The 14271-nt window shown below is 37.1% G+C and overlaps 1 protein-coding gene across 4 annotated transcripts in view; it reads right to left on the bottom strand.

Annotated features, from left to right (window-relative positions):
• Positions 1-1077: 1077 nt before the first annotated feature.
• PJA2 (praja ring finger ubiquitin ligase 2) overlaps positions 1078-14271 on the bottom strand; it is a 38963-nt gene continuing 25769 nt past the window's right edge. For all 4 annotated transcript variants that reach the window (XM_072360325.1, XM_072360326.1, XM_072360324.1 and 1 more), the window contains exons 6-9: positions 13195-13306; positions 4808-4922; positions 4396-4511; positions 1078-2485 (exon numbers count right to left, since the gene is read on the bottom strand). In XM_072360325.1, coding sequence (XP_072216426.1) covers positions 2378-2485; positions 4396-4511; positions 4808-4922; positions 13195-13306 — 451 coding nt within the window. In that variant the 3' untranslated portion in view covers positions 1078-2377. The remainder of the gene's footprint in view (positions 2486-4395; positions 4512-4807; positions 4923-13194; positions 13307-14271) is intronic.

Consider the following 14271-nt stretch of genomic DNA (forward strand, 5'->3'; position numbering starts at 1 on the left):
TTTCATTTACCAAATAAAACACCTAAATCACAACTAGCAGTTGAACACGATCCAAGGAATATCATCATCTGACTCTTCTTAGGTGTTGCTGAACAATACTGGTAATCTCCTGAGTATGACCTGACCTGGCATATAATTTTGCAGACACCTTGACAAAGGTCTTTCATTTGCTACTTCGCCAGTTGAGGCACCAAGAAAGATCTATGAATAACCCATCAATATTCAAGCTGGGGGGGGGAAGAAAAAAACCCTCAACACTCTTCTTAAGACAGCTGTTAATCAGCTGTTTAGAAACAGTAAACAGAACTGAAGCCAATAATAATATGATAAAGGAGGGAAAAAAGCCCAACAGCTGCTTCTGTCTTAGCTCTTGACATTGCTGGTTAAATCTGGAATCAAAAGCTACAAGCAAGAGTGCTTCCAAATCTTGCCCCAGAATCTAAAGTAATCCTCTTTACAAAACACAGTTCTTAAAGGATTAAATGAGGGACAGCATACTGTGCAGATCAGGAAAGAAACATAACACAGGCTGGTTAAAACACCTGTCGTAGCATTTGCCACGAGAGAAGCAACCAATGGGCATTCTCTCCAGCATAGACTTATAAATGAGATATAGAAAATCATAATGCTTCTTGGATTAGTAGGAATTGCCCCAGTGAGTATACCTGTAGTGTATGTTCCTTGTCACATTTTTCAAAATCCTGCTGATGTCAGCTTTGATGAACAAAGAGTTCCAATGCAGACAAAGAAACCTTTAAGGAGCTGTGCTAACCACGCTTCCACCACTTTTCACCAACACCCTACTGTTCTTACTTCCTTGTACTCATGTTTAGTAATGCAACATCTAAAACCTCAGGATTAGTTCTACGGCCAGCAATTCTTTGTTCTGTTGCAGCCCACAAAGTACACTGTAAAGTAACTCATGCTATTCAGTGTGTCTCTCAATAACTAGCATTACTGTCTTACATACACCACTATTCGAATAACATATTAATATTTGTAAAGATGAGGCTATTATGGCAGCAACAACCATCACTAAGTAGCTGAGTGCTAACTTAGTCTTTTTTTTTTTTTTTTCAATCATGACTCATTTTCAATTATCACATTAGGCTTTCCATGAGCTCAACTAGTAGTTACTGGAAGCAAGTAATTTTAAGAGCGCTTGGATTTGGTTCCTTGCATATTATCCCCATGCTCCAACAGTGTAGGACTGCACAACTGTTAATACAGATACACAAATCCAAACCTTAACTTTCTGAGTTCTAAGACTAACTTCAGCACAAGAGAAAACTTTTAAGGGACATAGAGTATTAATTTGAGAAATACATTTTAGAAATCACAGTCTTTCATCCTTTAAAATCTTCTATGTAGCATAACCCACTGCAACAAGTGCAAACACCAGAAACATTCATTCTTAAATTTCTGAAATAATAATAGTTATCCTAACACCTGTGTATTCAAATATATTTTTCAACTAAGTGCACAAGGTTGTTACTTCCTTGTTCAGACTTCAAGACTCCAAGAGACAAAAATATTTTAATAATATCTGCATTAGGAAAGCAATCCCTCCCCAACATATATATATAAAAATAAATATATCTAGAAGAGAGAGAATGTGCGTGCAAGGAGGGGAAAGTAAAGGAGGCCTATTCAGTAGAATGGTATTTAAACAAAACTCGAAAGAACCAGCTGCCCAGATGTTACAGATTCAACTTCTTAGAAACTCGGAATATCAAATGTTGGAGTTCCAAAGTTCAAACAGTCTCAAGTTCATTCAGGACTTAGACTTAAAACTGGTAACAGCATTTGTAAAAAAGCCCAGACAACAGTAACCTAGCAGCACTTCTGATGCCAGGAAAAAGCTTAATATGGAATAAAACTGAGATATTGTTCCGTCATGTTTCCAGTGAAAGCAAGCTTTACTGTTGTCATCACAAAATGTCTTTATATCTGATGTAAACACAAGAAAAATTACAGTTACTCATTGGCAAACAGTTCAGTTATGTAAGACAGTCTATAAGCACAATTCAGTAAGCTGCAACTGCACTGCAGTTGTAAGAATGCAAACACAAAGTGCTGTATTATCTTTTTAGACAAATTTAACGTAATACAAGGTTTAGACATTCTAGTTACTAGCAATATTACTCTGAAAACCAAAAAAAAAAAAGGGTGTACATTTTTAAATTTTCAGATTGAAAGCTAGAAACTATTGTAAACCTAGTCCATCAAAAAATTCTTGCATCTTCTTTTGAAACTGAAACATAATATACAAGGTATTTTACGTATCATTCTTTCACATTGTAATTAAACAGAATTAACATTTATTTTGGCAGTAGAGTGCTCATTTCAGACCCTAGCTGGGAGCTCCTGTAACATCCTAAACAGAAGATGAAGAATCATCATCAGGTAGAAAGGAAGCAGTGGCAGCAGCTGCTTCAGGAAGCATGGGAGCGAGCACATGGCGACAAACAGGACACGTTCCTGACTGCAGAAAAAGAGAAAAAAGAACAGGTCATTTGCACAGTTTGAATTTGATTCTAGTGAAGAGCTGACATTTATGATTAACAATGTATTTCATATCTTGATGACAAACAGGACCGTCTCGAACTCAAACTGGATTGGACAGTTGACTGAAGCTGAGATATGATATCACTTCTGATGAAAGGTATATATATATATACACACATATATATATATATATGAAAGGTGTGTGTGTGTATATATATATGAAAGGTATGTATGTGTGTGTGTGTGTATGTCACCAGGTATATACAATAGGAACCCTGCAAGGTGGAATTCTTCAAAGAGAAGTGGGAATCTAGTTTATATTTGACACTTTAAGGAAAAGTAAAGCCAAAATCTAACTGTAAATGTTTCATCATAGTTCTCAGCAACAGCAGTTTACTACTGGTAGCAGAAAAAGGTAAGACAAAATACAAAGATGTTAACATTAAAACTAAGAGCATTAGGATACAAAAATAATGTAAAACAACCGAGAACTCATTCTAGAGGTGATCTTAACTCCCTGGTCTGAATCCATTAATCACACTGCTACAATACTTGAAGGGATACACTGCAACATAGGCTTAGCACTACTCTAAAAACTACTTGAAAATCAAGTCCAGGTTTGCATTGTTCACAAAGCAGAGTGCAAATGTATTTACAGAGATACTAATTAATCAATTAGAGTTCTTTTAGTGTCACCTCAGTATGAGCCAGGATTGGATCCAAGGGAAGAAAAGGTAATTATGAAAAATTAAACCTAGTACAACATTTATCAAAGGAAGGTGTTGCAAATCAATCTACATGTATTCTTGCAGATCTGTATTTCTCCTGTGAACCCTATCACCACAAAAGGGCCTGACACATTCCAGCAAAACAGATAAGATACTTGGTTGTCCTCAGAGAAAACAAAGGCATTAACTTCAGGTGGAAGGTACAGTAAAAAAAAAAAAAAATAAAAAAAATAAAAATCTTCTCTCCCCTTGCTGAAGTGTAACTTAATTGTTTTTTTTTTTTTCATTCTTAACCAAAATAAATGATGTTTTTCTACACAAAATTCCTCTTATCCAAGAATGACATCAATACAATCTAATCTAAAATTACGATAAATCCTTACACAAATAAATGTTCAACTGTTCAGTTTATTTATCCATGTATATTTACCTATGCATACCCAACAACAAATACCAAGTCATTGCACTTCAGGTGATCATGGACATAAACTACTCCTGCTTGATTTATATTGACCGTTTATGGGCTGGTTTGGCCTGGTTCTGTGACTAGTAGGGCAGAGGGATTTTGCAAAATCCACACCTCTGGAAAAGGGAAACAGGGGACCCCAAAATAAGTAGAAACAGCAGCAATAATCTAAGGAGAAACAAACTAATTTACTAAATATGGTATCCGAATGCAAGATAACACAATACAATACAATGTAATTAGAATTGCAGCTAATAAATAAAATGTAATGTGAGAGTATCTGAAAGCTGTTGGCCTTACAATAGTGCTGAGGTGATGTGTGCACTTGGGACAAGCAATAGAGAGGAGAGATGAAGGAAAAAGGGACATCAGGAGACCTTGCACCTCTCTGACTGCCTAGGGTATGTAGTTCTTCTCTTCTGGACAGGTACCCAGAACTGGAGTATTAACAGTTTAACATCCAGTGCACTACGTGATATGATGATTTGGAATACCAATAGCCAAAAATAATAAAATCATAACAATTTAGAATTTGTTTCCACAATGTATTAAAATAATAACTGGTTATTTACAGAAGATCTTTCCACATTTTCAAAAGTTTGACACTGTTCTTCCTGTAAGAATGCAAATACTCAAACAAAACAAAGAAAACCCACCCAAAAAACAGCCAAAAAAGCATACAGTTGCACTTACCTTCTGTAACCAAAGAGTGACACAAGGCTTGTGAAACAAATGATGGCAGGGTAGTTCTGTTATGACTTCATCTTTCACGTATTCACTGCAACATATAGTGCAGCATTGTTCTTGACCTACAGACATGAAGCAGAAAAAGCATTAGTATCTTTTAATGTCAGTTAATCTTAGATGTAGAAAACTGATATACCAACAGTATCACTAATGATTATGAAATACAATCACACCTTGTAAAGATTCATTTTCCAGAAGTTGCATAAGTTACATTCAGTTCAATTCAAAATTCAGAGGCTCTTAGTGCGGTATTTAAACATACTGTACAGCTAACAAGGCTGTATCTATGCTACTATAAAAAAATTAATTTGTTCATGTAAACATAGCCAAAATTAATTCTGAATTGTTTTTTCCATACCATCATGGTCGTCTGTGACGATAATCTGTGGTAAACAATCTATGCTTTCTTTAGTAGCTGGTGGATGGGCCTGTTCAACATCAACTGCAAGAGACTCCAAATGTGCCAGAGCATTCTGAAAAAGGGGAGCAGAGGTCAAGTTCTCTTACTCACTAATACTACATTTCAAATAAAAACAAATAAGCAAGACAAGGAACCCTGTCAGACCAACCATTACATCATTTTTATTTTTGTCATGAAAATGCAAAAGCTGAAAGTCAAAACAGTATTGGATTGTTTTCAAGGCTTTCTCAACATATAAGCACAGATGCACAACTTATTCTCTAATGAACATTTGCTCATGTGGTAAAAAAGAGAGCAAGTCAAAAATACAACAAACCTTGCCAATATAAAACTGCCTTAAAACAAAAGCCCCATTAACACACTTTTTGGCTTAAAAACCTAGTATTACTCAAGTGAGAAAAAAAAAAAAAAAAGTACCTAGGATACAATATCAATGTATGCTTTCAGGAAAAAGCAGCACCCTCATAGATGTTTCTTATCCGTAGAACAACTTTAGATGATCATCCCATTTGAAACAAAAGTACAATTTTCACCATATAAAGCCATTATGACACCAATGCCAAAGCAGGCAGATTTGATGTTCATTTACATCATTTATTCAGCCACACTACAATATTTTCTTTCTGCTGAAGAACCTTCCAAAAAAGCAAATATAACCAATCCGAATTCTAAAGAAATGCACAAGATGTACCTGGTTCAACATTACAACCGAACAAACCAAACAGCCACAGACACGTAAGCACTGAGCTGATATCAGGAATTAATCACCCACAGACTTCAAGTACAATACTTACTCTTCTAATCAGGATGAAATTATCAAATTTTCTGCTAAGAATTTTAAGAGAAATTGATATTTTTATAACATCTATCATTTACATCATTTACCTAGTAACAACAACAACAAAAAAGCATCAAAAAGCAACAAAATAGAGAAACACTGGATGACATGTAGACACCATCAGCAGCCCTTCCTCTGGATCTCTAAAGTTATCAGTCACAAGTTGTGAATATGTCTGCCCTTACCACAATGGCACGATAGCTTGGGTAGCCATTCCACCTTTAAACCTACAGTCAAATACTTGCAGTAGCATAAAATCAGCTAGAGCTCTCAGACAAATACTCACAGCTGCCACGACTTGTTTGTGGTACAGTATACAATTCTACCTGTAAAACAACTACATTCCCCAAATTCCTCAGATCTAACAACTTAAAATTATTCAATTCTGCTACAATGGACAGTACTTCCTTCCTAACATTAAGTTAACTCTATTATTTCTAAAGGTATTTTGCTGCAGCTGTGATGATCTGAGAATATTTTGTAGATAAAAGTACTGTTGTTGATTAGATTAACTACTGGGGAAGCTAAAAGAGATCCAAGGCAGATGCAATATTGCTTACGTCAAGTCTCTGTGTCCATATTCAAAATTAGCACTACAAAACAGAAAATAATTTACAGAAGCCTTATTTGCTTTTTGAATGCTACATGAAAGAAATATTACAGACAATAAGCCTAACAGTGACTCCGATGCTTAAACTACATCTTCAAACAAAGCAGACTGGAGGAAGTTCCATTCTGTAGCTTGTGTAACTTTGCTATCAAAGCTTCATAGGTAATTCTGATTTTCTTCCTCCTATTAAACATGACTGCTTACCACTCCATGCTCCACAAACTATATGCGGAATACTGCCAAAGACAAAAGTGGAATAAGCTACAAGGATGTGAGCTTCTCACATCTGTGAATCAGAACCAGAAATATACATAAATGAAGTCAGTAACAATCTGTAGACTCCTAACTTGTTCTACACTGCTGCTGAAGTAAACCAAACACAAGCAAGTGACAAATGGCAATTAAAAAAACCCACTAATAGAGATATTTTAGGACAAACTGCTTTAGTAGAATACTAGAGTGTTACAGAACATAGCTTGATTGTTTTTAATACATGTTTGCTTTTTCTTCCCTCCAAATGTCAGAACTGTGACAGATCTCTCTGTTTTCATTATTCAGAGGTACAGTAAATTTGTTTTGCTGGCCGTTTTTTTTTTTTTTTTCCCTGAAAACTTCCTAAGCTATACTATAATTGCCACCTGTGACAATATAACACTTGTTAAAGTGTTATAAGTTATAAAGTATAAAGTTAAAAGAACTCTGTGAGGGGAGTAAACCAATAACAGGTTAAATAAACTCACAGTTTTTTGATAAATTTTCAATGATATTGTAATTAAAAATTTAGCCTAACCTGCTGATCACATCAGAGTAATAGAATAGTGTCGTGCACATCATGGGTTAGCTTGGAAGGGACATTAAAGATCACCTAGCTCCAAATCCCCTACTGTGGACAGGGACTCCTATTAGAATAGGTTCCCCAAAGCTTGAAAACCTGCAGGGAAGGAGGTATCTGCAGCTTCTCTGGGCAACCTGTTCCACTATCTCACCACCCCCAGAGTAAGAATTTCTAACATTTAATGAAACCTACCCTTTCTTCTGTCACTATACTCCCTCAAAGATTCTCTCCCTGTCTTTCCTGTAGCAGTGGAAGGCTAGCAACTACGCCAACTGAGGTGCAGGAAATTACACTTGGCCTCAGGGAACTTGATGAGATTTGCATGGGCCAGTCAAGCTCCCTCTGGATGGCATCCCTTCCCTCTCTTTTGTGAGCCACACCATTCAGCTTGGTGTCATCCACAAACCTGCTAAGCATACTCAGTCTGACTGTTCATGTTGCCGACAAATGTCATGTAACACTGGTCCTAATTCAGACCACTGAGGAACACCAATCATCACTCATCTCCACCTGGATACTGAGCCATGGATTACACTATTTAGAATGTAACCATGCAGCCAATTCCTTATCTTCTGAGCAGTCCATCAGTCAAATCTACGTCTGTCCACTTTACAGACAAAGACTTCATTTAGTACAATATCAAGTGCTTTGCATAAGTCCAAGCAGATGACACCAGTTATTTCTTCCTTACCTACTAATGCTACAGCCCTGCTGTAGAAGGCCACCAAATTTGTCAGGTATGATTTGCCCTTAGCTGCTAGTAATGAAGTCTGCTGTCTACGTGCCACAACATAGTTTCCAGGAGGGCCTGTTCCATGATCTGACTGTGCAAGAGGTGAGACTAGCCAACACGTAGTTCTTCAGAACTTCCTTTTAATTTTTTCTTTTTTCTTTAAATGAATGGTATATTTACCATTTTCCAGAGGAATGATACTGAAAGCTATCAAAAACTTAGATTTCTACATTATGAAACCTATAGTGCAAAAGCATTTCTGATTACTAAGAAGCAATTACTTCTTCAACTTACACCAAAAGCAAAGGTGTATCACATCCATAATGTAGAATCAGACTAGGCAGGATTTAACCAACATGTCTGCCTTAAATCTAGATCTAAGTAAAACTAAAACAGTATAATTGACTTTTTTTTTTTTTTTTTTTTTTTTTTTAATAAACACTGTAAGACTCCTAGTAGCCTTAGGAGTCTCTTAGACAGCCATTAAAAACTGTGATAAATACATATAATATATAATTGGAGAAGGGCACTCATATTCGGGTTCAAACAGGGAAAGCTGTTTAAAGGGTAAAATGAAAAATATAGGCAAGCAGTAAAATCTGCAAATTCATAACAAAGGATAAAGAACAGGAAAGGTATCTAGTGAACATGAGCCATATCACTGCAGAAAAAAGCAAGAGAAACTCCTAAAAAAAACAAAAATAGGTTCATCTCTAAAATAAGATGGACCATGTCAAAAATAGATGAAATCACTCCCTTTATTTGTAGGGAGAGATGAGGAACATAAAATTAGACGTCTTTGTTCTTCCTCATGTTTGCTTTAATTCTTATTTCCTTAAAAGAGTTTTCAAGTCTCATCATCCTGACCTTAGCTCTAAGATATCCATTGTCATCATCTCTCTACTTGACACACACATGCATTCAATTGAAACTGCAAAACAAAAATGTCATATAAGATTTTTCACATATTTAATAGAAAAACTGCATTAAAATGACATGTCTTCTCTAGCAATTTTTGATATTTTCAAGAGTCTATTATCCAAACTTAAAAGTCTGCATTCAGGAGAGCTGGGCAGTAAGAAACTGGATGAGGTTTAACAAAAGCAAGTGTAGAGTCTTGCACTTAGGAAGAAACAATTGCATGCACCAGTACAGACTGGGGGAAGACCTGCTGGAGAGGAGCTCTGCTGAGAGGGACCTGGGCATCCTGGTGGACAACAGGTTGGCCATGATCCAGCAGTGTGCCCTTGTAGCCAAAAAGGCCAATGGCATACTGGGGTGCATTAAAAAGAGCGTGGCCAGCAGGTCGAGGGAGGTGATCCTCCCCCTCTACTCTGCCCTGGTGAGGCCTCATCTGGAATACTGTGTCCACTTCTGGGCTCCCCAGTACAAAAAAGACAGGGATTTCTTAGAAAGAGTCCAGCGGAGGGCCACAAAGATGGTGAAGGGCCTGGAGCATCTCCCCTATGAGGAGAGACTTAGGGAACTGGGTCTGTTTAGCCTTGAGAAAGGAAGGCTGAGAGGGGACTTGATCCAGGTTTATAAATACCTGAGGAGTGGAAGCCATAGTGGAGAGGCTGGTCTCTTTTCAGTGCATGGGGACAGAACTAGGGGAAATGGGCTGAAACTTCAGCAGAGGAAGTTTCGCATGAATGTGCACAAGAACTTCTTTACAGTGAGGGTGACGGAGCACTGGAACAGGCTGCCCAGGGAAGTGGTGGAGTCTCCTTCTCTGGAGATATTCAAGACCCACCTGGACGCCTACCTGTGCGACGTGGTGTAGGGAACCTGCTTTGGCAGGGGGGTTGGACTCAATGATCTCTAGAGGTCCCTTCCAACCCCTACAATTCTGTGATTCTGTTGCTTTTCTCAGTGCTGAGGTGGGCCCCTCACCTGGATCTTCCTCTGTCTCATCCTCTGCTTTATATTTTTCCATTCTAGTCACAAGGACACCTGTTTCCATTTCTTGCATTCCCTGGTGGCAACTGACATTGTTACTGGTGTCTCCTGTAACTGATCAGATTTATCTTGGGATTTCCCCATTTGGCTTGAACCTTAGTTTGGAAACTCTCCCTCTCCAGAATAGTATTATATAGAGAACAGTAAGCACAAGCCAAGCCCCAAATAAACTGTACCTCCTTAGATTTATCTAAGCCACACCATCCCTGACTCAAATACTGGTTTAGCTTCTTGGGATTCCACAGGTGTTCAAGAGTAAAATCCCATGACACTGCAGGCCCCCATGCTTCTAAGATTTTTCCTAGACCTCTCCATATTCCCTGCTAGTCAGCATTCTCTGGTTTTGGAGGAGACTTCTTCCACATAACATGAATGGAGAAGAGTACATTCAGGGAGATTGATAACATGCACACAAGTATGAACACTAGCTCAGCATTCAAAAAACATGTGAGAAATTTAGAAGAAAGCCTGGAAATTGGATCAAACATCGTGTTGTTTGTAAAACTGGCTTTTCCATCTGGGATGTAATTGTTTATAAAATTAGCTATTCCATCTGGGATATAAATGTCAAAATTCAAATTATACCACATTGCATATAAGTACTAGGCACGTGTCTCCATCAGTGCCCTTATCTGGTTACGTATGAACACAATTCCACAATAAGAAATCATGACATTAATAATGGGCCAGTAAGTTCCCAAGAACATAATAGCCTTTAATCCCTTATACAGCGCTCCTACAATAAAGTGCAGATTCATAGCTAGTGGCTGCTAAAAAGGAGGGAAAAAAAAACAAAACACAAAACCATAAAAAAAAAACAACTCAGTGCAGTGTCCAGAGTTTGGCAGACTGCCCAGACTATAATCTAATCTATGAAGGTCAAAGTAGCAATACCTTGCAGTCTCCGGTTTAAAGAAAAAAAAGGATTTTTTCTCCCTTCCCTCCTCCCTTCCAGCTAACATTAAAAGCTTCAGAATGGCCACATTATTTAATTCCATTTAATCAAATTAACAATGTGAAAGTATTACCCTTAAAAGTTAGTTCCTAAGTTAAATTATCAAAGCAGGAAGAATAGTGACAAATATGAACTAAAATGATACTCTATACTGCAGTACTTGGAAGGGAAGAAAGCAAATGGATTCATAAGCTGTTGTAAAACATATTGCTATTTCAGGCAACACAGATACTTAAGAATTTCTTACAGGGTACTCATTTTGTGTCAACAATACAGAAATAAACATCCAGATATTATCGGAGTGTTCCTGGATGGTAGGAACTGAGAACATTAACTCAACTACAAATTTAAGAAGTATCAATACAATGACACTAATGTATTCCCCTGTAAACTCTGAAAGACTTGAAAATTCTTATGGAGCAGCTACTGATTGCTATTCCAACTATGCCAGGGTTCTGTGTCCACCATAAAGTTCCAGGTATCCAAATGCTAATTTCAAGAAGTATTACCATTTAAGAGAATTGACGATTCCACTCATTCTACACTTACAGTGACCTGTACCACAGGTTCCAGAGAATAATTAATTACCTTCGTACTTGTCTTCCTGCTTGCCAAGCAAGGTCAGTGATGCTCAGTTCCTGATGACACTAACATAATTATAGCAGCTTATCTATCAGCCATGTATACAGTCAGCTAGGACTGCATTTACAGGCCAGCCTGAATGAATTTTACACATTTCTTCTGAAAGAAATCAACAATGCTCTTGTGTAGAAATGAAGGGGAAAAAAAAAAAAAAAAAACAACCAAAAAAAAAAAACCAACAAAAAAAACCCCAACATCTCAGAACTGTAATAACCTCAAATCTCCTCTTAACAGATTAATACATAGATAAAAATGGATGGAATTTGTCCTCCCTCTCTACATAATTCCTATTTCTTCACTGCAAAGGAAGAGGTCAACTTGCTTCTGCAGCTCTGTCTTGCTTGATGCAGTGAGAACTGGCAGGTACTGAAGAGGCATAGATTTTTCCCTATACAACTTCACAATATTGCTTTTAGAATAAAGATATCAACAGACCTCCTACATAGCAAAGCAGCAGTTTTGATGCATCTCCAGAGAAGTAGAACTAACAAGTTCCTCCAAAACTGGAGAAAACCCTGTGATACTCTATCTACAAAAAAATTCTGACCTCCCTTATGGTTTAAGTGATGCACACTAGTAATCTAACTGAGTAAGATCAGTAACTTCAGGTATGGCCTTTTGACCTCCTTGTAAAACCACTAGTATGCTCATTCACAAAATTATTGATTTTATCACTATCTGTAAGAATAAAAAGCTGTATGATTGTTCCACTGACTGTCAGCTTTAAGAAGCATTTTCAAATGTTGTGAGTATTGTGCCTGCATGCATACCATAACATAGTTTGCCCTGTTCACCCCTCTTCACTAAGAGCTAGTTGTCAAGCTCCTTGTTGCTATCCCCTAAATTTCACATACAAAATGTTCAACTTAATTGTTACAACACAATATTATACGTCTACACATCATTTAGCTCTTGTTTCTGGCAGAGAATATTCTGCAGAGAAGACTTCTGGCAGAGGAGAAGTTGTCATGATGTATGAAACAGAAGTTCAGTTAGCTAGCTCTGTATTATTCTGACAGTGACCAACATCACGTAACTAAAACAAACAAACAAAAAAACACCCAATGATCATAACCATGGTGGTCTATCCACTATGTAGTCAAGATGAACAAATCCAAAATACAAACAAGAGCCTTCTACCAGTACTCTTTAAAAAAAAAAAAAAAAAAAAAAAAAAAAAAAAAAAAAAGGATAATCTACATACACAGATCTAGTTATGAATTTTCTTTAGGTATGTACAAGTACAAAATCCAGCAACATTTAAGTGATGTGTTTATACCCACAGAAATACCAATATTCTCAATTTTCCTTTAAGACAAAATAAATACATATTCTAAAGCTAGTTCTAAAGCCAGTGCCAGTCAGTGACTTCTTGCTCCATATCATTTAGAAGAATTTTAACATTTAGTTTTCAAACTAGCTAATCTAAAAGTTCAAGACAAACCAAGGAAGGATTTTTTTTTTAGTCCTTGTTGAATCTTCACTTGTAAGTTGACTATGAAAAGCTCTTGTCACAACACTACGGATACAACACCACCATGGTTAAAACATCTGTACCATTCTCGTATATTTTTCCAATATTGGTAAAATATTTCCTAATGAAACATTTTCATATCTAATATTAACACACAAAAGAGTACTCACTGAGTTGAAAAACGAATAAAACTCAGTGATCTGAATATTTGTGTACTAAAATACCACAGTGTACTTTGGTTTTAATTCATACAAAAATCAACTGCTACACTTTAATACCTCCATAGCTTGTGCTAAGTGCTCCTCTAGGGCCATATATGTGAAAAACTGAGGATCCATGTATGAAATGACTTGAGCAACTCCTAGTCCGTCACCAAGCTCATCCAGCAACCTGAAAAACATGAGTAGACATACATTCAGTTTTTTCACATCAATAATACTCTCACTAGGCGGTTACTGTAGCAGCCCTGACTTCTGCTGGACTCAGGACTCCCTCCCTGCTTCTTTGGGCAGAGGGAGTAAAACTGGCAAATGTTCCTGGGTTGAGATGAAGATAGGGAGATCACATGCCAGTTACTTTCCACAGACAAAACTGATTCAACTTGGAGAATGTTAATTCAATTTAATATTAACAGAATTAGATGGTAAGACAAACCTCCACTCTTCCCAGGCTCCTGCTGGGCTCTGCCAGAACACACTACCAATACCTATGCCTAGCACAGTGGTACAGCTAGTGGTACAGGCATCAGAAAATTCTGAAATGAGCTTTCATTGTAGACCACTTCAAAGTAAAAGGGCAAACAGTTCAGCAAATAAATACCATGTGTATTCTATTGAGATCTTTTTCACAATCATTCAGATTGTAATTCCATCATGAGTTTCAGATGTTTCACAACTTAACAATCAGGAATCAAATTTTAAAATGGGCATCAGCAAAACTGTTACTCTCTACATATGATCAGAAAGAACATACTATTAGAGAAACATTCTTCTTTCTATTCTGGTTAGTTAAGTAGCTTGCCAAAGCTGATCTCCAAAACTGAAATATCAGTTTATATCCATATACCACAATTTCCTTCTTAGCTTGCTACAGTAACTACTTGCTTGTCCATCCCTGTAACACAATGTACTTTATTTCAAACACAGCCTCATTTAACAGATGTACACCTGCCTTCTAGAATAAAAGGAAACCCCTAACTTTCTGTGCCTTAAACCACAGAACTCAGATTATCAGCCTTTGAAGCATGTACCTACTGATACCTGTGTGTGTTTAGGCATAGAATCATAAAATCACAGAATTATGCAGGTTGGAAAAGACCTTGAAGATCATCAAGTCCAACTGCAGCCCAACCAGTA

The sequence above is a fragment of the Excalfactoria chinensis genome, chromosome Z (genome assembly GCF_039878825.1).
Source record: "Excalfactoria chinensis isolate bCotChi1 chromosome Z, bCotChi1.hap2, whole genome shotgun sequence".
NCBI lineage: Eukaryota > Metazoa > Chordata > Aves > Galliformes > Phasianidae > Excalfactoria > Excalfactoria chinensis.